This window comes from Synchiropus splendidus, chromosome 3, assembly GCF_027744825.2.
Source record: "Synchiropus splendidus isolate RoL2022-P1 chromosome 3, RoL_Sspl_1.0, whole genome shotgun sequence".
NCBI lineage: Eukaryota > Metazoa > Chordata > Actinopteri > Syngnathiformes > Callionymidae > Synchiropus > Synchiropus splendidus.
The window spans coordinates 12,407,751-12,431,612 of NC_071336.1; the positions used below are offsets into that span (position 1 = coordinate 12,407,751).

Genomic DNA, 23,862 nt, shown 5'->3' on the forward strand with positions numbered 1-23,862 from the left:
CTTCTTACTCTGACTATTATGTGACTTTATGTTTAACTGGAGTCCATACTGTGGCTTCTGTATGAACCTAACACTCGTCGAATCCATTGCTTCACTGACAAGACAGTTGTGTGACAACATGTCAACCTTGTCAGTGTTGATCCAGACGATAGAAAGACTGTTGTAGTGTTATGAGGAACACGTCACTGGGAAGAACCAAAAAGGGTCATGCTGTGATGAGCCAATCAGGGAGGACCGTGGTGTACGGTGGTGTCACTAGAGCACGACCACAAATAACCCAAAACAGTGGAGGAGCATGATGTACTTGGTTGACGTTTGGCTCCTCTGCTGTTTGTGTAAGTAATGAAATAATCATCTGGAAGTTTGGCGGACTCTAACGTGAAGTGATCCTCTGTCAGTTTCAGCCGCAGCAGACTTCAGTGGGATTTCACAGCCTGTGTCTGTCCGATCTGTGGGGCTCGGAGACTCTGTCACCATCCAGTGTTACGTTGAGGGAAACCTGGACAGAGTGTGGTACAGACTGACATCAGCCCAGGCGCTGCAGTTCGTGGCCTCTTTCACTTCCAGATTTTCTCACGTGGAAATGTCTGACGACATCAAGGGTCGATATTCAGTTGAAGCTGTTGGGACCAAGCATCAGCTGAAGATATCACCAACCACCTGGACAGATGTGGGAACTTACTACTGTGGCGTGATACAGTTAGATCGTGTCCATTTCGGAGGAGGAACATCTCTGATGCTGAAAGGTTTGAAGGAGATCTGAAGAAGGATTCAGGCGATGAGGATGATGATGGTTTCTCTCTGCAGGTGCAAACATGTCCAGTCACTCTGTGGTGCAGCGTCCTCCGTCTCAGTCGCTGCAGCCGGGAGACTCTGTGACTCTTGAGTGTTCAGTTCTTCACATGGACCTCTGTTCACCAGAACACACCAGCGTCATGTGGCTGAAAACTCCAAAGAAACCTCCTGCAGAGGTTGTTCACAGGTCTGGGAGAGATGAGAGTCACTGCACAGGTGACGCATGTGTGTACGAGTTCCTCCTGAAGAACCTGAGCTCTGAAGATGCTGGAACCTTCTACTGTGTAGCTGCTGCTTGTGGACAAGTTCTGCTGGGCGGCGGGACTGAGCTGAACGTCACCAGTAAGTAGCATTGTAGCCGGTAAATGAAATATTCCAAACTTAAGTGACCACTTTGTCTGTACTTTTCTTACATCATAAAACACCAGTGATCCAGTGGTGAGACATGTATCGCCTTCCACAAATGTTGCTCCACAAGTTTGTTACAAGTCAGTGCTGCCTTGAGTTCAGGCTGAAAGCAGAAGTAATCCCAGTGATCGGCTGATAGTAATAGAGTAGTGTTGGGCTGATGAGGCTTCGTGAAACACTGTCCTCATTCTCAAAGCTCAGTATGTGGCGCTCTTGGTTTGAAAACACAATGTGAGGTTTAAATAAAAACGAATCGTCCAAAAGATCCAAAGATTTTAGTGCACGGAGCGCCATCTAGTACACTCTGAAAATAAGGTTGCTGTTTCATGAAGCCTCATCAGGCCGTCACTAGCAACTCTTTGGTACCTTGTTGTTACACACCTCTGATCGAAAGAGTCAGTTGTCAGCTATCTTTATTTACATTCACCATCTTTGTTAGAATGTTGACTTCAGCTTCAGCTTTTGCCAGCAACACGTGCAGTCTCAGTTCAAAGACTGACTATGTCTTCTTTTTTTGAGGAGCTGCTCCTGACGTTACCGAGGAAAAACTGAGTCCACTCCTCCTGGCACTGATCGTCTACAACGTGATCTGTGGGCTCCTCACACTGGGTTTTATTTGGAGATTAGGCAGAGGAAACTGGTATCAACAATAGTATTATGAGGCATGTTACTGAATGCCAAGATGAGACATGACTTTCTAACATTTCGATGTGGATGCATCATCATCATTTTATTCATTCTTATCATAAATTATTTTCATAGCTGCGTCCTCGGGCTGTCACATTTAAAGGTAAATCATTGAACAAACTGGAATTTTTATATTTCATATGTCGAGTATATACACAGTTTTTCACAACAATTCAGTCTGAGTATCTTTAAAAAGCTTTTATTTAACTGCAAGATGAATGAATGAATGAATGAATGAATGAATTTAAAGGGACACACCTGATGTCCAGGGTCACTGGAAATGAATGTACCTCAGGATTAAACATGTAAACTGTGTTATAGTGAATCAATAAAAATGTAATGAAAAATCAAACGTTTGCTATTTGTGTTTCTTCGTCATGTTTGGTTAGCTGAGTGAAACTTTGGCAGAGCCCTATTCAGTGGCAGGAAGTGTTGATGTCAACGGAGGTTTTGGACACGTATCAACCACCACGGCAGCATAACCGACCGAAGCTTTCTGAACTTTGATGCTCAGTGTGTAAAAAAGTCATTGTGTTTGAAACACAAACAGGGAAACTGCTCATACATTTTGTGAAAGGCCATTATAGATATTTCACTTCAGCTTCAGCAACAAGCTCCTTGAGTAAAATAAATAACCCTGTTACAATGTCTGCACATTTATCAGCGACTGCCACAAAAGTCTTAGTACTACTTCATGAAGACAGACAGCTAGCACATTAAATATTGGATATAATCCTGCTATAGATGTCACTGAAATCTTTGGACTTGAACAACCATTTCAGTGAAACCTCATGTCATATTTAAACTGTTAGCGCCACCGACAGAGCTCTGAAAATGAGGCTACTGTTTCATGAAGCCTCATCATCACATCACTAGTAATGACGTGAGATTACAACTGTGCAATAAACATGCTTTTGTACGCAATTCGGGTCATTTGTTCTGCAGCTGACCGCTCCCTGACTCAGGTCCACATTGCTGCTCACAAGTGGCATCGGTCTGCAGTGACAATGTTTCTCCCAGACTGCTCCTTCTGAGGACAGAATCTATCAATGCAGCCTTTTCGATGATGCAGTCACAAGTATATTTCCTCTGTATCTGCTAAGATAAAAAGAGCTGAGCCAAAAGGCAACAGGTGGTGGTAGGTTGTGACTACTGCTGCTGGTAGCTGAACTTCACCACATTAATGGAGTACTGGAGCTAGTTCGGTCAGCTGGAAAAACCCAGAGAGAGACAATCTGATAAGATGACATGTCAAGGATGTTCTGGTGACAGGTTGGAAATCCCCATGAAGGTTTTACAACTTTGAAATATGTAGACATGGACAGATGCATGTGTCATCTCAAACTAAGCTGGTAATCTCGATGTGTTTTGGCCAGTTCAGTAGGTGGGATCCAGCTCCACTGGGGAACCAACTCCTTCTAACCCTCCACAGCAGCTCTGCAAATCCACTTCGAATCACTGCCTCATGTTAACTAATGGCTACAGTCTATGTGATGCTAGCAACTAGAAACTTGTGTCAAGGAAACTGCAAAAGCACTCAAACCTCCAAGCAGCTTCAGTCCACTATTCCCCAATGAGAAAGTATCCTTAAAAACAGAATTCCTGGATCCATATACCAGTCTGGCACAGATGCTGAATACGGTCCCCCAACGTTACAAATATTCTTAAAAAAAAAATAAAATAAACACCTGAATCCAGACGGTGATCTGGATTCACAAAATTCCAACAATTTCACATATTTACTGAAATTGAAAAACCAAAGTCGTCAAAGACACCAATATAAATTTTAAAGTTTTTTTTTTTTTTTTTTTAACACAGATTGTTGTTGGACTTGAATAAATAAAGAAAAAATATACTGACGTGCCTTTGATGTAGAACGTGATTTGGTGTCTGTGCTGTGGTGCAGTCTGGTTGCCAAAGAGAGGTGTGAAACGGCTCCTTTATTCTCAAAAATAATGGTTTGTTGTCAATAGGTGGAGCTTCATGTGTGCAACACCCAGTGAGTTTGCAATGAATCAGCCTCTCGAGGACCTTAAATAATGAAGAGCCACTCAGAGAGCACCGTGGACTGAAGAAGGTCTAAGTGGGTCAGTTCTTCGGAAAGTTTGGACCACTGAAGGAGCAAGATGTTCTTTGTTCACGCTCTGCTTCTGTGCAGTTTGTGTAAGTAACGAAGCAATGCTATGTAAGACTGAATGAGTCTGAGGGGATGATCTGTGTTTCAGCTGCAGCAGACTTCAGTGGGATTTCACAGCCTGTTTCTGTCCGATCTGTGGGGCTCGGAGACTCTGTCACCATCCAGTGTTACGTTGAGGGAAACCTGGATAGAGTGTGGTACAGACTGACATCAGCCCAGGTGCTGCAGTTCGTGGCCTCTTTCACTTCCAGATTTTCTCATGTGGAAATGTCTGACGACATCAAGGGTCGATATTCAGTTGAAGCTGTTGGGACTAAGCATCATCTGAAGATATCACCAACCACCTGGACAGACGTGGGAACTTACTACTGTGGCGTGATACAGTTAGATCGTGTCCATTTTGGAGGAGGAACATCTCTGATGCTGAAAGGTTTGAAGGAGATCTGAAGGAGGATTCAGGCGATGAGGATGATGACAGTTTCTCTCTGCAGGTGCAAACATGTCCAGTCACTCTGTGGTGCAGCGTCCTCCGTCTCTGTTGGTGAAGCCGGGAGACTCTGTGACTCTTGAGTGTTCAGTTCTTCACACGGACCTCTGTTCACAAGAACACACCAGCGTCATGTGGCTGAAAACTCCAAAGAAACCTCCTGCAGAGATTGTTCACAGGTCTGGGAGAGATGAGAGTCACTGCACAAATGAGGCATGTGAGTACGAGTTCCTCCTGAAGAACCTGAGCTCTGAAGATGCTGGAACCTTCTACTGTGTAGCTGCTGCATGTGGACAAGTTCTGCTGGGCGACGGGACTGTGCTGAACATCACCAGCCGTAATATAAAACACCCTTTATAATTTTCTGATTTAAATTAATTTTATGCTGCTACACTTCCAAAAAGCGCATCTCTGATTTCCTTCAGGCAGCCAATGGAACTCTGATCCAACTGTCACTGGACTGATCTTGTCCAACATCATCTTTGGGATCCTCTTGTTGGTCTGCATTGTCATTTTATGTAAAAACCAGAAGAAAGCCATCGCAGGTAATAGAAACTTGTACACACTTAAACAAAGTTACATGATGCATCAAACGACCTTTTCAATTTTTATTCCAGAAAGCAGTGCTGGATCTCCTACAGCCCATCAGGTAAATCCACCTTGGAGCAATCGTTTCTGCAGATGTCTGATATGAGTTTTTTTTTTCCTTTTAGTCAAGTGATGGAGTTGTTTACGCATCCGTCTGCGCAGCGCCGAAAAATCCCTCCAGAAAATCTGCAACGTTGCCCAGCCAAGACTCCGTCCTTTACTCGGACATCAAAATTGCCTCCAAAAGAAGCTCGGCTCATTCTCCTCATTAAGGTAAGGGAGCCACCACAAGTAGGCAAGCTCCTCACGCAACACTGTTTCTTATTTCCTCCATCATGAAAATTGCTCAATGTTAAGCACGGATGGACTCAGTGTTTACTGATCTCAAAAGAATGGTACGAGATGGGAGACTGATATGAAGATGAGAAAAACGTTTATCAGAGCAGAGAGAGGAAAACTGTGTGAGAGGTGAGGAGAGAATGGATGGATGGCTCCGCAGACCATCGAAACAATCATCAAATGGAGTTACAGCAGCATAGGTGAAGCAAAAGGTGAAATTCTGACCACTTTTATCTTTTACTTTGTTGTGTAATAACCCTGAAAATGGAATTTGAATTTTATTTTGGTCAGTCCACTTCTTGAATTGACCTTAGGTATCACTCGAACGCCAGAAAATATCACAACTCCATTTTACAAAATATGAATTCATCGTCATATGTCACCAAGATGCCTTTGATCTTTACATGACTCTCTTTACATAAAGATAGACAGTAATTGGAAAACGAGGATTTTATTTTCAGGTACTGTGTGATTCGACACTGACACGAGGCAGTAGCTTTAACTCGAGGGCAAGGAGATTATTTAAGTGTTTGTGGATGCTGATGTGTATTACCCTCAAAATGTCTATCTAAAATCTTCAACAGTTTTTAAATCACTATATCTGAGAGAGAATGGTATTCACACAACAAAGTTCTCTAAGTTCTACAAGATGACGGGAATTTGGTTGGAAAGCCTTGACAGGATTATTTTTCACTCTGCATTTTATGGACCGAGAAAATCACATCATTGTTGGACGAATGTGGTCACACAACTGCAACTCACTCTTATATATTTCAGACCTGTATTAAAGTGTAAACATTGGATATTTGGATGTCATTGTCTCTGAGACCCTCAGACATTTTTTCTCATTCCCTCAAAGAAGTGATGAATATTGGTTTGAAGTTTTGATACTCACTGCTGAAAGGGCTGTCATGAAGAGCTGGGTGGTTGATGCACTGGATGTAATATGTTGGAATGGAGCTATATGCCAAACAGATACTTGTATTATCCGCAATATTTGTTGTTCTTTTCCTTTTCTTTCCTTCTCTGATTCACCTATAGATATACAGAATACGTACACCAGACTTCCCCGTCGTGGGAAGTATAAAGGCCTATCTCATGTGTATAGATTCTTTTCATATATACCAAAGCAGAATCCATGACATGGACATGTAAACATAAATGTCAACAAGTGTGACATCAACTCTGGTGCAGGTCTTTGCTTTGGTCGGAGAGAAAGATGCAACTGCTGGTGGTCACTTTCGGAAACAGATGCAGCTCCACGGCTGCTCATGTTACAAAACCATTTATAGCAGAAAACAGGTCAAACCACAACTGTTGGAGCCAGAGAGCAGAACCAGTGTGACGTGAGCAGAATGCATCTCAGAACTTCATCTGACCTACCTTCCATATCTTTGTAGTCCATCAGACTGGGGGCACTGAGATATGCATCTCAGCAGAGTTTCATTCCACATCTAATCCATCAGTACCGTGTCACATCACGCTTTCATTAATAACAAATGGTTACAAAACTACAGGTTGTGCTAAACCAATTCAGAAAATTACATTCCCATGAAGAAATCATTTTGTCAGGTTTCCACTATCGACATGATCGAACAACAAAGCCCAGTTACATTTTCCCCGTCCAGTTCAGTCAGCTTGGGGTCTTGTTCAGAGACGAGGGAAGGTTTGTGTGAGGGTTGATCGCCATGTTTGGTCCACCTGAATAAAACACCTGAGCATAAAGCACCTAGAAACTGATTCATCCACAATACTGCCACAGCTACCAAAATATTCATTGGCAGGACGGGTGGAGTGACCCTGAATAAGTCAGTTGCTGCAACTGGAACTGCCCATAATCTATCAGTGAGTGAACATGAAAGACAAACATTTTAAGAAGTGTATACACATTATTTCAATTTGATTCATTTTTAACACCTAATAACAGTGAACTGCCATCAAGCTACTGCTCCCCGGTGCAACGTCACAGACAACCAGACATCCAGCCAGAAATCTGAATATTGTCACCATTTACACCATTTTGCCATTTTCCTGTCATGTGAAGACCATGTAATGTATTGATTTGTCAAGTGCATTTGTGTGACTAGATACTTTGTAGTTTGCTATTGGATTGTATGGTATCAAGCAGAGCTTGATATAGTAAAAAAAAATATATATATTGAAAACTGTTTCTTTGGAGTTTCAATCTGTACACAAAGAGTGCCAATTACACATATTGTAGAAATCTAACCTCTTATACTGTGACTCGTGATCAAGTAGTCACATTTATGACAATGTAAATATGTTGTTTAAATACTTCAATCCTTATATCTATAATCTATTTAACAATACTGAAATATTTGCCTAATAACGTCAGTATTCTATAAATAAACCAGATAATACCAACTAGTTTTTGCCTCACACAGGAAACTACAGTTAAAATTGATTTTTTAAATTTAATTGTACAAAGGTATTTTCACTTTTTTTGCAGCGACTTGAAGCGAAAGGTCAGCATTGCTGGATGGAATCAAATATTTTCAAGCGCATGCTGAGCAGTGAGGGCAAAACAACAAGTTCACCCTAGTGAAGCGTCCCAAGCGTTAACCAGATCACCACAGTGAGCGGAAGATAATTGTCGTGTCGTGTATCTACAGATGGAAACTTGCTTGAACACAGGAAAACCAGATCGAGTCCACCTAACCTCAAAGATCACAAGAAGGTGCAACACAAAAACAGATTGCTGCCCGTAATAGGACGAGAGCGAGCGGTCATCCGAGGCAGCGAGCAGATCATCTGTCATTCAAACACCCAGCTTGTCCATCACCAACTGTTCCTCTCAAAATAAAACATTTTTACATTCCTGATGCCTCATTATTGAATGATCATTCATGACCATTCAACCCACTTTGCACACTTTTATGAGAAGTGTTAAGAGAACTATACGTGTTTATGTAAAATGTTTGTCTCATGTATTTGAAACTACAATATTCTTACAGCCACGATGCTTTAAGACCCTCATTCTAGAAACCCAGCACTCTCTCAAATTTACCAAGGAGGTGAGTGAAATACACTCCAGTACGTCCAGAAGGGGCAGATAATCACAATTCAAGTCCCATGCAGACTTACTTTTGTAGCAAAATATTTGATTTGCATTCATTTTAATTTTAGACTGTATACATCAACATCGTTTTCAATTATATTTTTCTGTGAAGTGTCAAAATCTGAAAGTGAAGTGATTCATTTTTTTTTTTACTATAGTTCCTAAAATGTTATGTCTTACACTAATGTAATGCAAAATGAATCAACCAGAGTCACAGATTAGAAGAAAAAAACATTTTATTCAGGGTTCCAAATCAGACATGTAAAAAAAGCACAAGCATAAATAGACTCAAGATTTCATTTATCCTTCATTCCATCCTGGAGCAACCAGGAAAGTGATTCTGGGCCTGACCCCCTCTCATCTTGGTGCTACTCAGGGTTGTATTCTCAAAGTCGTGTGAATCACAGATCTACGTTCAACTAAATTAGAATCACTTCGCAGCTCCTTGACGTCGGTGTTGCACATGTTATTGTCTCAATACAAGCACTAGTGCTGAGGTCAAGAAAATGTTAGGTTAAACTGAATGAGACTCCAACGCCTCTTCAGTGGTAAATCAAGACAAACGCTCAATGGCATTCTTTGCCTTTTAGATGTTTCAAATTCCCACATTTTGTAGTCATCTATTACACATCTTTTCACAAGAAATTGAGTACAACTCTAGGATTTTATCTTAAAAGCAGGTCTAACTACGGTAATATTAGTTCATACCACCGATGAGGAGCAACTTCAATTTGTCTTGATCCCATATACTGCTGTACAAATGCAGGGAAAACGAGTTGACTTTGTTGTTGCTCAGGCGTACTATATAAAAAAAAAAAAAAAGCAAGCTGCAGCTGCCATCTACTGTCTACTTACGGTATGACAGGACACTGATGAAACAAGGATCTCCGCACTTAGTGCCGTCATAATACGTCAAACAGCACTTTAGCAGCGTGAAATATCCTAAGAGGTCTTAGTTACTACTACAACCTGTGTTGTAGCGATGAGAAATTGGATACGTCCAAACTAACAGGGTTATTACCACATTCCTGACGAGATTACAACAACTCTTTGTGACTGTAACACCAGATCAAAGTCGAGTTTCCCAACCTGTTGGAGCAGCCAATGGCTGGTAATACTCACTGTTGCTCGAGCTCAGGGGTCACAGACGGTCCTCAAAGGGCCACAGTGGGTGCAAGTTTCTGTTGCAGCCAATCGCCTTTTCACCAGTCAGGTGTCTGAAGACTGTCCCCACTTGTCAGTCTGGTGCTGCTTGTTTCAGCTGACACCTGATGAGTGGAAACAAAAACCCTCACCCACTGCAGCTCCTTTGTGGATCAGTTTGAGAGCCCTGGACCAGACCACATAACCGTAACACACATGACGACCTTGACTTACCTGTTGAGATGGGCATGTTCTTCAGCCTTTGATGTAGTTGGACTCGGGGGGGCCGGCCACATGTGCAATGGGTAATGGAACTGACTTACGCCGAATATTAAATCAATTTGATCGGATCTCGTTGGTCGAAACGAAGGCGGCGATTATACGCAGGTATAACGAAAGGCTCTTGAGTGACATCGAGTGCTTCTTAAGGAGCAGAGTTGGGGAATACGACGACGCCCTGAGGTACGTTTTCATCTTGAAACTTTATTTTCACAAATACGGCACACGGAGGACTCATTTGCGGAAAGGAAGTTTATGATGGAATCGTGCAGTCTCTGTTTAGCATGAGAGGGTTGGACATCAAGTATCGCGTGGGAATTTCTATCACATACCTTCACAGAATCACAAAATCTAAAGCAGGTAAAAAAAATAACTTGAAATAGGGCTACAACGGACGTCTTCGAAGAACAAACATCACAATAAAAAACTATGGCAGATGTGGACGACGGCATTTTGAGTCCTCCAGTGTCTGTCCTAATGGAATAAAACCGCGCACGGCCACAGACGTGAGGACGCATCAGAGGGTGGAAAGCAACGACGCAGTCGAATGACGATCCCTGAAAAAGAGGAAATCACACCAGTGAACCCTTCAAGCTGTGAAAGCAAAAAAAGGAGAAAAAAAAAACACGAAAACACTAATGTGCCACGTTTTTACGGAACGCACAGCTTCATATCAACGTCACTGCCGAGGGGGAAAGAGCATGGTCTCTTGACTATATATATAGGGTCCAACGACAATAAAACATTTCCACTCGAGGACCTCACCTTGGCGTCGCAAAGCTTTGATGTGGTTTAATAAGCGAAGCGAGAAGGCGGTGGCGGGGGAGGTCGCTCGGCGTAGGGGTCCCTGGGTCGAGGAACACCATATGCTGGGACACGTTTAACCGGAGAAAGACGGGAGCGCTCATAGGGGTAGCCATTACCAGCACTGGGCATAGCCATGCTAGGGGGCCTTCGGAGGGGACTACGGTCTCTGGGGTAGTACGAAGGCATGGGAGGCGGCGGTGGACGTCGGTCGTATGAGTCAATCGGTGACGCCATAACAGGGTCTCGCACAGGAGCAACAGGCGGAGGAGGTGGCGGGCCAGAACGCTGGTCCTGGTACGGCGACGCCCCATAAGGACGTGCTCGATACTTTTCATAGTAATCTATGACGCCATATTGACCCCTGTCGCCGTTGTATGGATGCTGAGAATAAGCGGCTCGCCTGGGGGGATGTGGCGGGAGGGGAGGGGCAGGGAAACCTCGAGGCATGTGGCCGGGGCGCCCTCTCATGTAGTCGGACGCCCCCGGGTGGGAGTACTCTCCAGGGTACTGTGGTGGCCAGTAGCCTTCCTGGTCGTGAGAGGGAGGGTAGTCATACTGCTCGTCATATTTGGGACGACTTTTGGAAATCTGCACATGGATGCGTTTCCCTGAGAACAAAAAAGGTAAACAAAAAGTTTAGTACGTTAGATCAGGACACATAAGAACAAATTATTCTATCATCCTACCTTGGAACTCAGTGTTATCAAGTCCTTTCATGGCATCCATTGCTTCTTCCGAGTTAGACATGTGCACAAAGGCAAAATTCTTGACAATGGCACACTCTGTGACTGAGCCATACTCTTCAAAGAGGGCACGGAGCTCGTCGTCGGCTCCTTTCTCCACGTTGGAAACGTGCAGCTTGACTGACCCCTGGTTCCGCCCGTTGCTGGCCTCCACGTTTATAGGTGTGTTATGCAGCTTGTGAAGGTGCAGGTTCTTGATGGCCTTTGTAGCTGCCTTGCGGTCATCCATGTGGACAAAGGCAAAGTTCTTGATGATTGCACATTCCGTGACGTTGCCATACTCTGAGAAGAGCGCTTTTATTTCTTCCTGCTGTGCTTCGCCAGGGAGGTTACCCACAAATATTTTCACCATTGTTCTGTTTCTGAAGAAAAAAGACTGGCATGAGTTGATGGGAACACAATGCTAACAAACAAAGTAGGGAGGCTACAATAAGAATTTATGCTGCAGGTCACAATACTGATCAGCCAGAGCGCCACCACCGATCACGTTCACATGGACTGATAATGAATTTGATGTCAAAATGATGAGACCTTCTTCAAAAGGACAACTGAAAAAACATTTAATTTGATGCGAGGCGTTGTCTGTGAATCTCTGGAGACTGTCCTATGACAGTGAAATATTTACACACTGTAGCAGGACTCCGAGACAGCGACCACTACATTTATGAAAGTTTCCAGGATCCAGTCGTTTCTGTTTCCTTACCTGCGTAAACGACACCTGAGAAAGGCTGATCATTCAGCTTGGTGAAATTAATATTTCAATCATTCCGAATGTCACGCTGTGCCGCGTGGGTTACTGCGCAAACAGCCTGCTACTGAGGAACCAGCGGTCTCACTTTCATGTGCCCAGAAAACTCTGTGTGCTCCGTCAAGTGCTGGTGCTTTAAATGCCGTGTTTAATTTGAATGTGCTTCCCTGCACAGCGTTGTCCTGTGTATCTGCTGCAGGATGCAAACTTTACATGACGGAGTGACGAAGCTCCACAGCAGACATGCAGACATGTAGCGGATGCATCACAACCAGCGGTACTTCAGAGTGCCGGCTGTCACATGTGATCAGTTGTTGTGATCGGCTATGACAGGTAGTGATCGGCATTCGCTGACCGATCGATCGGAGCGTCCCTAAAACGTAAAGTACTAATATAGGACGCACATGTTTACTTCCGCATTTGTATGAAAACATTGTAGTGAAATATTAAATACAATGGAGGTGTATTGTACAGTATGAACGAGGACAATGCATTGATGAAAATAGGCTTCAACTAGGTGCCCTTTGATGTTTTTAGGAAGTTTGACAAACTTTTAAGCTATTGTGGGATGAATAAATGAAGACTGAAATATTTTTTATATTCTGTTAGTCATAGTCGAGATTTTTCTGTCTTTCAGTTATTGACAGTTAGAGTTCAGCTAAGATTTTTAAAACACCTTTCCATTTGTATATATAGTAATGGCATTAAGTGCATGAGCTCAGATTTGATGACATATACACTTTTGGAGTACCTGATATTCTGAACATTTAGAGCACAAACTAACACTTGGTCGGAATAAACAACTGGTATTAGCCGCACTAGCCTTACTTTCATAGAGCGTCAGTGTTCCACACTCATTTTGTAATGCGCCGATGCAGTATCATAAACATTTATCTCAGCTGATAGATCAATATAGTCCAATCTGGTAGATTTCAGAGCAGCCTGTTTCTCCACGCAGAAACAGAGGCCCAGCGCAGAGTGGACATGCTCGCGCAAATAGCATAGCAACCGTTTCAAACAAAGACGACCCAATATGTCACAACTCTTCACCCAGAACGAGTCTGCAATTGGTTTCATTCGAATGACTAATTGCGTTGTTGACGCTACGATATACGCGTCAATATACAGATGTTTCATTACCTTACTCGTCTTCACTGATGCAGCGTCGCGGCGTCCAGGGTTCTGTCTGGATTACAGCTAGCAAGGCTGCTAATGTTCGATTGGTGTTGCAATGACAGGAGTCAGCGAAGCACAGCGCCACCTAGAGTACAGGAGGCAACAACGCATTAAACAAGTCTAACGGGCAGTTTCTGTACACAGAGCATATAACATCGTGTGTGCGCCTACATGGGAAGGAACAATCATATTTTTACACCAGTACACGAGTAAGGAAAAGACCAAATACCAAAAACTTTACAATATGGCAAATTGTAATGGATAATGATTCAAACAAAGTACTTGTCAAATTTGTAATATTAAAGAGGACACTGTTCTACTAGGAACTTTGATGACATGCTGAGCAACAGTCATCAGATGCATCAGATTTAAAAATGAAGTTCCTTCTTTGCAAGACTGGATCATTTTCACATGTGCAGGAGTGAAAACAATAGAATTAAACTAACCTGCTTTGCTTGAGGGCGCTGTCTTCTCTTCACTTACCATAACGTTCACCCCAACCGTGTTGAACAACCTACGGAGAGTAAACACACTAAGAACAAGACTCTTTGAATCAAACACAACAAATGATCCATCTTGGCAGTTTTATGTCAAATGTCACCATGGGCTACTTTGTCTAGTTAAATGCACGGTACTGTCTCTGTGCATAAAATAGAAACATAGCAGGGTTAAAAATAAGTACATCTGCATATGAACAATGGCAGCTGAATTGCAATACCAGGGAATTTGTCACAATGCTAAGAACTATCCGTTTTCTTGACTGTTAAAACCTTGCACTTTACGGCTTTACTTCACAAATCTTTACAGAAGGTGGAGGCACCCATGGCAGTGCATTCACCTCTATACAACCTAACTGTACATATATATTGCCACATTAAACTTAGTTTATAAAATTGGACACAGGAAAACACTAAGGCCGGAAAAATGCACGTAATACTTAATCACAGGGACGGACCCATGTCAAGCTGAATTGCACCTGCTTTGGCTACTGCTGCTGCGATCGTGAAACACTCAATGAAAACCCAACTATTCAGAGGGACATTGTATGGATTGCCTGTATTGAAGAACACTGTACTTGTACACTGACGCAATTGTTTTCGACTAAATTTATGCAGGGAAAAAAAACGTGATTATAGCCTCATGGCAAGAGGAAATTGCGGGGAAAAAAAGTAATTTACATGCAACTTCTGGCCCCCAATCAAAGGGCCCCATCATTTAACTACTTCAAACTAGTAGCGTGATCAAGTGACATGGAGGTAAACGTGAAGGGCAGTGGTGAGAATCAGACATAACACAGGTAATATGGCAACGGCAAATTGTCAAAAGTCCAACATTGATGCAATTCAAACCATCCAGCACACAATAAACGCATGTTTGTTAAAATGTTTAACCTACACACAGCGTTTGATTGATTGAAAACATACTGGTTCATTGACGTGTACGCGACAGAAGCATAAGAAGCAGCAAGAAAGTCGAAAACCAAAAGTTTTCCTCCACCCACATTAATATTTTTCCTGGTGCTCTGCAATCGAGATTTAGGTCAACGCTCTCGAAACAGCTGATACATAAAACTGTTAAGACAAGAAAAGGACACCAGGATGTGCATATGATTTAACTTCAAAACTATGCAACGTTGGCATGAAAACAAATGCACCGTGACGCCCCCCACGCTTAGAAAAAGGAGCGCCCTCTGACGGCACAAGTACAGTTTTAATTTGAAGAAATCCCCCGCGGCATTGAGAACAGGGACGCCATCGGACAGCGGGTAGAACGCCTGAAAGAGATTCGGAGGACAAGGACATGACAGCTAGAATGTTTCTTTGGAGCCTTTTAGTTTATTAAAAATATCTTAAAACTGAAAAGCAACTTAAAAGTCATACAGAACATTTTTGTACTCGCCTATCACGGCGCACGAAATGGTTTAACACAAAGAACAAAAGCCACACTTTTTTTTTTTTTAAATCGATCCAAGTATGGCGCAGCATAATATAAACTTTTTTTTCTTTACATGTACTTGTTTACCCTAATTCTCGCACGCGTTAACGCCAGGCAAGTTGTGACTTAATTCTTATGAATATCTTTGCTTGTTCGGAATAGTAAAAATAAAAATAGTATCATTATGAGCCGTAAGTGGGCTCTGTTTTAGCAGTTCTGCGTGACTTAATGATTAAAACATTTAGGGTTCTCAACAATAAAAGAAGCAAAGAAACAAAATGAACAACTCAAAAAAGTCGTCAAACAAGGATTCGGGATTTTGTTTTGTTTAAGAACGGGTCGGTCCGCAAAACAGTATCTTCCAGTAAGTCGCAGGCGAACGCAACGCAATCCGCTGTAGACGAAGGACGTAGCGCAGCACGTACATCAGCAGACGGCGGTCTTGTCATATTCTAAACCTGGAGAGAGAGCACATCACAGGTCAAAGAGCGCGATTTAGTCAGGAGTCGCGCAAGACTGATTTTGAGAGCAGCAACATTTGAGGGCTGAGCAGCAGAGGAGGTCTGTGTTTAGCTAATTCTACGTGTTTGTACGCAGCGTCTGATCCATTTTACGGGCGGACTGAGGACAAGTCTGATTCTTACCGTACTTAATAGCCAGCATAACGTGGAGGAGGAGGAGGCGGCGGGATACTCCTTTCTGAATAAGTATCCTTGGGCCGGGTAGGTGGGTACAGCTGAGACCTGGACAGCGGAGAAAGACGGGAGCGCTCGTATGAGTAACCATTACCACTTGGTGGTGCAGGGATTGGTGGGGGCCGGCGGATGGGACTTCTGTCTCTTGCCCCATAAGATGGTGGAGGAGGGGCCAGTGGACGGCGATCATATGGGTCATGTGATGACATTGTTAGCCGATCTCGAACCATAGCTGGTGGAGGTGGTGGAATGGTGCTCGCCCGTCTCTCCTCATAACCAGGTGTTGCAAATGGACGTGCCCTGAATTTTTCATAGTAGTCCACCACGCCATAGGAATCCCGCTCGCCATAGCCATGATCCAAATACGATGGTCTTCTTGGTGGCGGTGGAGGAGGAAGCGGAGGGTAAGCAGACATACGGCCTCTATAGGGAGGCTCTGGTCTATCACCAGGTGGGTAGCGATGAGGTGGAGGTGCTGGTGGGTAGTATCCTCCTCTTGGTGGCGGGGGCGGCGGATACTCCTCTTCTTCTCCTCCCCACCTGGGTTTGCTCTTGGACAGCTGAACATGAATGCGCTGACCTAAGACAAAGTGATAAATCACGTCAGGGAAATATTTTAGGGAATTTAGAGGACCTTGGAATGCACGTTCACTTACCTTGGAACTCAGAATCATCCAGACCTTTGATGGCATCCATGGCCTCATCCGAATTAGCCATGTGCACGAAAGCAAAGTTTTTGACAATGGCACATTCTGTCACGATGCCGTACTCCTCAAAGAGCTCTCTTAGCTCAGCTTCAGAGCCTTTTTCCACATTAGCAATGTGAAGCTTGACAGGGGCTTGATTTTTCCCTCGGCTGGGCTCCACGTTGATGGGGCGGCCATTAAGTCGGTGAAGATGGAGCTCACGGATTGCCTTGTTGGCCACTTTGCGGTCCTCCATGTGGACGAAGGCAAAGTTTTTATACTTGGCACATTCCGTTACTGCGCCATACGGAGTGAAGAGGGCTTCAACCTCTTCCTTGGTTGTATGCTCCGATAGGTTTCCAATGAATATTTTCACCATAGTGATGTTCTGTTGACTTCCTACAGGAACGAAAAGCAACCAGTCAATGAACAAACCCAAATACTCAAAAACGCCCAGCTAATGGCAGCACTTACTAATTGAATGATTAACTCTCATGTCTGAACAAAACACAAAGCAGAATTCATCGGATATTTAATACAAAGGTTACATAAATTACACAACATACCGAACGACGTGTCTGAATGTTACGTTTCGATTTAAACCCCAGATAGCTGGAGCCTGAAGCAAAATATTATGCTTATACTTTAAAACGAGGGAGTCATTTACACGGCTACATATTATGTGCATAGACGTTACGAATGAAAATATAATTTTCAAGCGCGTTTTCGAAAGCAAGCGAGTCTCAGCACTTCCTGCTAGCTTGGTTAGTTTTCCTGCAATGGCAGCTGTTGGCTTGCGCGTAGCTTATAGCCATTTCATTGATGATTCATTTGTTGAACTCCTCGAAGCGTTCACGTGACGTTCCCATGAACCGCATAATTCGTTGCAAAACCTCTTCAACGGCCTAAAAATAATACCTACCAAATATGACGAAAAGTGTCCGAACCGAGCGACGACGGAACAATGGCCTCCACCTTCAACGCGATTGCGCACACGCCACCCATTCATTGGATAAAAAAAGTACTACGTCACCCAAAAGAACGAGTCACGATTGGATTAAATCACATTTGGCCTCTCAATGGGCGGTGGTTTATGGCCTTACGTCATTGACGAAGGACGGGTGGAGGAGGAGGCGATACCGCTTTCAAACGAATGGCGACTGAGAAGCTTATCATCTACCGGTGTGTGATCGGTAGTGATGGATAAGCGAATCCCACCCTGTCAAGAGTTAGGACGTTCGTTGCTGAACAAACACGTCATTTGAGAACCAACGACAGTGATAGCACTTTTTGGAATTGTTTATTATATGTCATCGTTTTTTTTATTTCAGTATTTTTCATATTTTGAGGAATTATTCATCTTGGGTTATTTGTTAAATTTACCATAGTAAACATTGATTACAATTCCACGTTATATTCGTTTAAGTCCTTTCTTAAATTCATTTTAAACAGGAGTGCCCCCCCTCATATGCACACAAGATGGCGCCAAAGGGCGCAACCATCTATCTTGTGCCATAGTACATGAAATCAACACTTACATTCTGACCACCAGAAGCAGAAGGTCCTTTATGTGTATCAAGTGTAAGTTGTCTTTTGTCCGTGATGTATTTATATGATCATTATTTGATAATTGACAATACATCTTAAATGATTAAATTCCATGTTGTTTCAGATACTAAAGAAATACAAGATCAATATTCATTATTAAAGTAAAAGAATATCATACAGCTATAACAGCTGAATAGTGTCCTATTACTTTAACAATAATCAATATAAAAGAAATAATTTACAACAAAAGTGCGGAAATGTCATTTATGCACATGGCCATGGTGTTTCAAACTCAAGTGAACTTGAAAATAACTCATGTTGCAGTTTCAGCAGCAATATCTTTACATCCCATTTTTAGAGTCATTTAGATTTCTTTTATGTGGACTCTGATCAAATCCAGTTTCCGTTGGACTAAGTGTTGTACTCACGGCTGGACTGAAAATACTTTTAAAAAAGGCCTACTTTCTGGAAGATTTACAAGCATCTTGATGACATCAAAATCCAGCACATTGCACAAGCGATGGGTCGACATAATAATAATAATGAAAAAAGCATGTTTTTCTTGTCTGTGGGAAACAATATTGACTATCGCAACATCTACATTTTGAGATGAGCTTATCACCCCAAACTGCATCCCAATCCGCTATGACTCATTTTTCACTTGGAGTGAGTCATGGCCATAGACCTTCAGATCAGGCTTATCTCTTCTGTGCCTTAACACTTATTAACGTATTAACATAGTACTTACTCACACTCATTACTTGTGTAATAACCTTGGAATACTTACCGTCCTCCAAATGGCTTATTAGACATTTATCCTCAGACAGGGCAAATATATTCATAGCTATTAAAAAATGACCTTTTGTTGAAAACTTTATTAGACATTGGTTGAGAAAGAAAGCGTGTTTTCCTTGCAATTCCTTCCATCTCATCGATGTTCAGATGACATAGTCACAGATCAAGTGATTGCCTGCATCCATTTTCACATTGCCTTAGATGTTTTTGGCGCATAAAAATGGCTTTGTGCTTGAACAATCTTCAGCACTCCAGCAGTCATCTGCCAAAAATAAATAGCATTAGTGACTCATTGAAATGTATAATTGTAGACATTCAAACAAAGCCATGATATTCTTGCCAATGTTTGTGCGTGAGCTGGTGTGTGTGTCTGTTTGTGTGCGATATGAAGGCAATGGCTTACCATTATTGTTAAGCTGCAAACAGTATCGGCTCCCGTCCTGGTCTGGTTGCCCCTCGCACCAATCTACATTGGCAAAGTCTGCCCCGTCAGTCCACCAATAGCTGTCCGCCTAAACCATTTTTAAACATGATGAAAAAACAAAAGCGACATTTTTGGCCTTTGCAACTTCAGAGCTTTTGGTTACCTGAACACAGTCTGACGCTCCAATCCATGTGTCTGGACTGCCTTTCCCGTCAAGGTACTCATCCAGGAAGTCCTCCTCATCATCGCTCTGAATTGATGCGAGGTTTGCATTCATGGACCGACAGTATTTCTAAACTCCAGGGAAATGGAGAAGAGTGTTCACTATGCATTAATGAACACCATTTGTAATGAAACTTATCATTGGTAACATCCCAGCATACTTGAGCTAATGCCTAGAGAATTCATGCCAAGAACCATGGCTTGGTTGAAACCGCTGCAAAATGTTGGAGACTTGCTTCTTGAAATCAGAGCTTGCAAGGTTCATGATTCATGATGAAGTGCCACATGAATACGTTACATACTGTCCAACCAGGTCAGCATTCTTCAGTCATGCGTTCTGCATGAAAAGTGAAAAAGCGCTTTTTACAGCTTATGCCAATTTAACGATAACAAAAGTGTTTGTGCGACATTTTTAAATGTACAGCGCAGGACTCTTGTTGTGTTGTTGTGACAGTAATACCTAGGCTGCCACAAATAGGACCGTCAGAGCATTGTAGTACCGAAACTAGGTGCCAGCTTTGGGCTCATACTGGCTATATTTCATGTGTAGAGCAGTCGAGAAGGCTGCAGAGACTGCCGAGCTGATGAAAATATAATAAAACAAATAGCTTTTATCGACTGAGGGGACTTATTCAGGTTGCTCAAAAATCTGACGTGAAGACAGACTAACCAGGCATTACACCCCGTGTTATGCCAGAATATGCATGCCTGCCGTTTGATGCATGTATTGTTTGGCAGTAAAATACAGATACATCATGATTGAAATTGTCACAACATTATTTTAGCTATTCGAAAAACATGATGAAAATAGTATTGAAAAAAATTATATTCAAATTATGTGAGTGCTTGCTATTGAGTTGTAAATGTCATTGAGTCAGACCGAGATTGGGCATGTCATCTAAGACAGTAGGGACAGGGATAGGGAGAGTAGGGCCAGACATTTGCCTTACATTTAGACTTTAGACCTCTTCCTGGATGACAAACCAGCTCATTTCGGCACACTGCCCCATGCTGAGTAGAAAAAAAAAGGGAAAGGGACGCACCTCTGGATGCTGAACACTGAGAGTTGCTTGTGTTTTATTTTGAACTCTATTTTGAAGAGTGTCTGTGGTGCATTTCATGAATGAAAGGAAGGCATTTTCTTCAAAAGTCTCTGATATTATGTTCACTGACATTTTATGTGTCAAAAGCACTTGTGGCATCAGTATCTGGGAGGACTCAAGAGAGAGTATTGGTCTGAAAAGGAGTGGTGTTGGCCAGTGCCCAGTAATTTGTCCATTTGCGGCAGCTGACAGGACACACAACTCTATGCCAGAGGGTAAAACAACATCAGCATGGCGAGTGGTAGTGAGGAGCTGATGAGGCTTCAAGAAAAAGCCCACTAGAGGGCACTTTCTGCCCCAAAGTATTTGGATTTCAACAACCATTAAAATCCAATCTCACAACATGAGATCAGACCATCACTTGCGACTGGTGATTCAATTACTGACATATCAGCGTATATGAAATGTGTCATCTTAGGATGTTTTTCGCCAGGTCTTTCTGCCGGCAGTCGCTGCAGTCATGAGCACTGCTCGCGCCTGTGTTCGAAACATGCCAAATCTCTGATGAATCGTGTGTGGAAAATAGATTTGTCCTCCCTCAACATGCTAAATTGCAAGTGAATGCCCTTCATATGCCCAGCTAACCCATTAAATTGGCCATACTCTATTTTGGACCTTTGAAGACACCCAAGAATGGTGAGCAAACAAGATGGCACTTCATTCAGCCCTCATGAGTGTGTTCAGAACTTGAGTGGTACCTCAGCTTTGGCCCAGGACAACTCTGTCTCGACGAAAAGGAAGCAGCGGCCACGGAACTCTTTCCAGCCGCGGGGACAGTTTTTGAATAATCCATCTATTGTGCAGAATTCTATAACGGCACAGTGGGTTAGAATGCATCACAACTGAGGATTACAAAAATAATGACTGTGGTCAGGTCAGTGAGAGACAAACTGCAGTTGAGTAGTTAATGTTCATTTGTGGTCTGTGAGTGATTCCGTACGCCAAGCCTAAGTGTCCAGGCTGTGAACAAGAATTGACATTATCACGTTCCCTTCAGACATTTGGAATTTAAAAAGCTGGTGACCAGTGGTAACAAGGCAAAGTCTTATTTGTTTCTGCCTCCTGACCGATGCTTCACCAATGAACGTCAATTGTACGAACAATACAAATAGCACAATACAGCTATGAAGCCTGTGTGTTTCAATATAATGAAACAATAATTTGCCAAAATTCAGAGGACTCACGCACCTGCTGAAGTCAGAACAATTATGGCACAAGCAAATAAAGACACCCGCAGAATCTTCATGGTGCAGATGAAACGTTCACGCTGGGATGAAAGGACAAAAGTTAACAATGGATGTTTCTAAGAAGAAGAGGAGCATTGATTAAAAGAAGAAACGTACCACAGACAAGCTGGAAAAACAACTTCGGCGAGCAGTTAGTGTCTACACTCAAATGTCATGCCTTTTATCTTCTTACTGACCTGACACAACTGTTTGTTGGCAACATGATTACCAGTCAACAAATCAAAGTGCACCTCACTTCCCCACACTCAGAACAACACTTTTTAACAGTAAAGGCTTCATGTACATCTCACTCTTAACCGAACAGTACAGCATAACGGTGCGCGAGTCTCAGTGTTGGAGTCAACACTGTCAAGACCAGGCCATACAGAGGCCAAGACCAATGAGGAGGTGAGACCAAGACCAATACCAAGATCCAAACTAAATACAGAATACAGAAGCATATGTCTATTAATCATACAGACAAACACACACAATGTTCTTATTGCAACCGAAACAGTAGTTATATTTTTCAATACATGTGATGAACTGAAAACGCTTTCATTTGATCTAACTAGTGGTATGTTTATGAGTTTGGTCTTGACTGTTGGTCTTGGCCACTGTATGTTCTAGTCTCGACATGGTCTTGACTATTACACTCTGGAACTGTCATTAAAAAACATTTTTCTAGACACGTGATCATCTGTATCGGATGACGTTAAGAAGGTCCATTCGTAAGACGGCAACTGTTTATAGAAGATGTTATGAATGTTCATAACAATGTATGGCAACAAGCCATAGTGTTGTCTTATTTCATTGTGTGGTTAGGTTAAGAGTTTGGGTGTTGTTGAAGGCCTCATGAGCCTTTTCAACTTAGATTTACACCTCACATATTTAAGTTTTATTTCATAAACCTGGTCTCAACTTACCATACATGACTATGTATATTCAAAGCAACTTCTATAATTACTTATAAATGCTCTGTGAAGGTATCGTCTATCATGCAATATAGATGAGTAAAGTGTGACCAAATAAATAATCAAAACAGTATATATATTTGTGATGAACAAAGAGTACATATGCTGCACAACGCAAGACAGGTTCACCAGTCCGATCCCTCTGAATCCATGTCAGTGTTGTGTCAGTAAAGAATCCAGTACTCCTTTGATCAAACAAATATTAAAACCAGGATGTCTTCGCAGTTACTTAGCTTCTCACTCCATCACAGGGAACACACACCATTCACACTCACACACACACACAGACCTAGGGGCAATGTTAGAGTGTCCAATTCACCTAGTGAGCATTTCTTTGGGCTGTGGGAGGAAACCGGAGTATACGCGACTAATTGATTCTCCCTTTTCTTTAGCCCCTTGTGTCAGACAATGTGCATGTGTGCGCACAGTACATGTAGGGTGTTTAGGAGACAAAGTCAGAGAGACTAGATTGAGATGGTTTGGACATGTACATAGAAGAGATGGCCAGTACATTGGTAGGAAGATGTTGAGTTTGGAACTGCCAGGCAGAAGGTGGAGAGGAAGGCCAAAGAGGAGATTTATAGAGGTGGTGAAGGAGGACATGAGGTTTGTAGGTTTGAGAGAAGAGGAAGCAAAGGACAGGGTGAGATGGAGGAAGATGATCCGCTGTGGCGACCCCTGAAGGGAGAAGCCAAAAGGAAAAAAAGAAGAAGAGTGTCAGACAATGTGCAAATGGAGGTGGCGCTCCAGGTGGTGATAAAGCCATGAGTTGAGAGTGGAGGACTGAATGGTACAATCAAGGCCCAGATAGAAGGCTTTCCAGGTGAAAATGGCATTG

General features: G+C 42.7%; 5 protein-coding genes and 1 long non-coding RNA gene across 10 annotated transcripts; 3 read left to right on the forward strand and 3 right to left on the reverse strand.

Annotated features, from left to right (window-relative positions):
* Nucleotides 1–291: 291 nt before the first annotated feature.
* Nucleotides 292–2,067, forward strand: LOC128756369 (signal-regulatory protein beta-2-like). Its single transcript, XM_053860824.1, has 4 exons — nucleotides 292–335; nucleotides 399–746; nucleotides 808–1,137; nucleotides 1,723–2,067. Exons 1-4 carry the CDS (start codon nucleotides 296–298, stop codon nucleotides 1,854–1,856), a joined length of 852 nt encoding a protein of 283 aa, XP_053716799.1. The 5' UTR covers nucleotides 292–295; the 3' UTR covers nucleotides 1,857–2,067.
* Nucleotides 2,068–3,952: 1,885 nt separating this feature from the next.
* Nucleotides 3,953–4,874, forward strand: LOC128755945 (signal-regulatory protein beta-2-like). The gene is made up of 3 exons (XM_053860057.1): nucleotides 3,953–4,053; nucleotides 4,116–4,457; nucleotides 4,519–4,874. Exons 1-3 carry the CDS (start codon nucleotides 4,017–4,019, stop codon nucleotides 4,872–4,874), a joined length of 735 nt encoding a protein of 244 aa, XP_053716032.1. The 5' UTR covers nucleotides 3,953–4,016.
* A 262-nt stretch (nucleotides 4,875–5,136) lies between these two features.
* Nucleotides 5,137–8,177, forward strand: LOC128756301 (uncharacterized). Its single transcript, XR_008414212.1, has 3 exons — nucleotides 5,137–5,163; nucleotides 5,228–5,375; nucleotides 8,075–8,177. It is a non-coding gene; the product is annotated as an uncharacterized LOC128756301 (long non-coding RNA).
* A 561-nt stretch (nucleotides 8,178–8,738) lies between these two features.
* LOC128756085 (RNA-binding protein 4.1-like) lies at nucleotides 8,739–13,499 on the reverse strand. Of its 3 annotated transcripts, none has more exons than XR_008414191.1 (4): nucleotides 13,381–13,499; nucleotides 11,436–11,854; nucleotides 9,898–11,357; nucleotides 8,739–9,788 (listed from the first exon to the last, which is right to left on the reverse strand). XR_008414191.1 is itself a non-coding variant. In XM_053860278.1 (4 exons), exons 2-3 carry the CDS (start codon nucleotides 11,842–11,844, stop codon nucleotides 10,735–10,737), a joined length of 1,032 nt encoding a protein of 343 aa, XP_053716253.1. In that variant the 5' UTR covers nucleotides 11,845–11,854; nucleotides 13,381–13,499; the 3' UTR covers nucleotides 8,739–10,499; nucleotides 10,708–10,734. The 3 variants fall into 3 exon arrangements, 2 of the variants coding, with proteins under 2 accessions (XP_053716253.1, XP_053716252.1); XM_053860278.1 differs by having other exon boundaries at nucleotides 8,739–10,499; nucleotides 10,708–11,357; XM_053860277.1 differs by having other exon boundaries at nucleotides 8,739–11,357.
* On the reverse strand, nucleotides 13,383–17,721 carry LOC128756084 (RNA-binding protein 4.1-like). Of its 3 annotated transcripts, XR_008414190.1 has the most exons (5): nucleotides 17,655–17,721; nucleotides 16,703–17,131; nucleotides 15,996–16,626; nucleotides 13,863–13,930; nucleotides 13,421–13,501 (listed from the first exon to the last, which is right to left on the reverse strand). XR_008414190.1 is itself a non-coding variant. In XM_053860276.1 (4 exons), exons 2-3 carry the CDS (start codon nucleotides 17,109–17,111, stop codon nucleotides 16,001–16,003), a joined length of 1,035 nt encoding a protein of 344 aa, XP_053716251.1. In that variant the 5' UTR covers nucleotides 17,112–17,131; nucleotides 17,655–17,721; the 3' UTR covers nucleotides 13,383–13,930; nucleotides 15,996–16,000. The 3 variants fall into 3 exon arrangements, 2 of the variants coding, with proteins under 2 accessions (XP_053716251.1, XP_053716250.1); XM_053860276.1 differs by having other exon boundaries at nucleotides 13,383–13,930; XM_053860275.1 differs by lacking the exons at nucleotides 13,421–13,501; nucleotides 13,863–13,930 and adding an exon at nucleotides 15,050–15,809.
* A 1,429-nt stretch (nucleotides 17,722–19,150) lies between these two features.
* On the reverse strand, nucleotides 19,151–22,245 carry LOC128756296 (ladderlectin-like). The gene is made up of 6 exons (XM_053860683.1): nucleotides 22,168–22,245; nucleotides 22,013–22,091; nucleotides 21,523–21,632; nucleotides 19,663–19,791; nucleotides 19,479–19,587; nucleotides 19,151–19,337 (listed from the first exon to the last, which is right to left on the reverse strand). Exons 2-6 carry the CDS (start codon nucleotides 22,068–22,070, stop codon nucleotides 19,273–19,275), a joined length of 471 nt encoding a protein of 156 aa, XP_053716658.1. The 5' UTR covers nucleotides 22,071–22,091; nucleotides 22,168–22,245; the 3' UTR covers nucleotides 19,151–19,272.
* Between the last annotated feature and the right edge of the window lie 1,617 nt (nucleotides 22,246–23,862).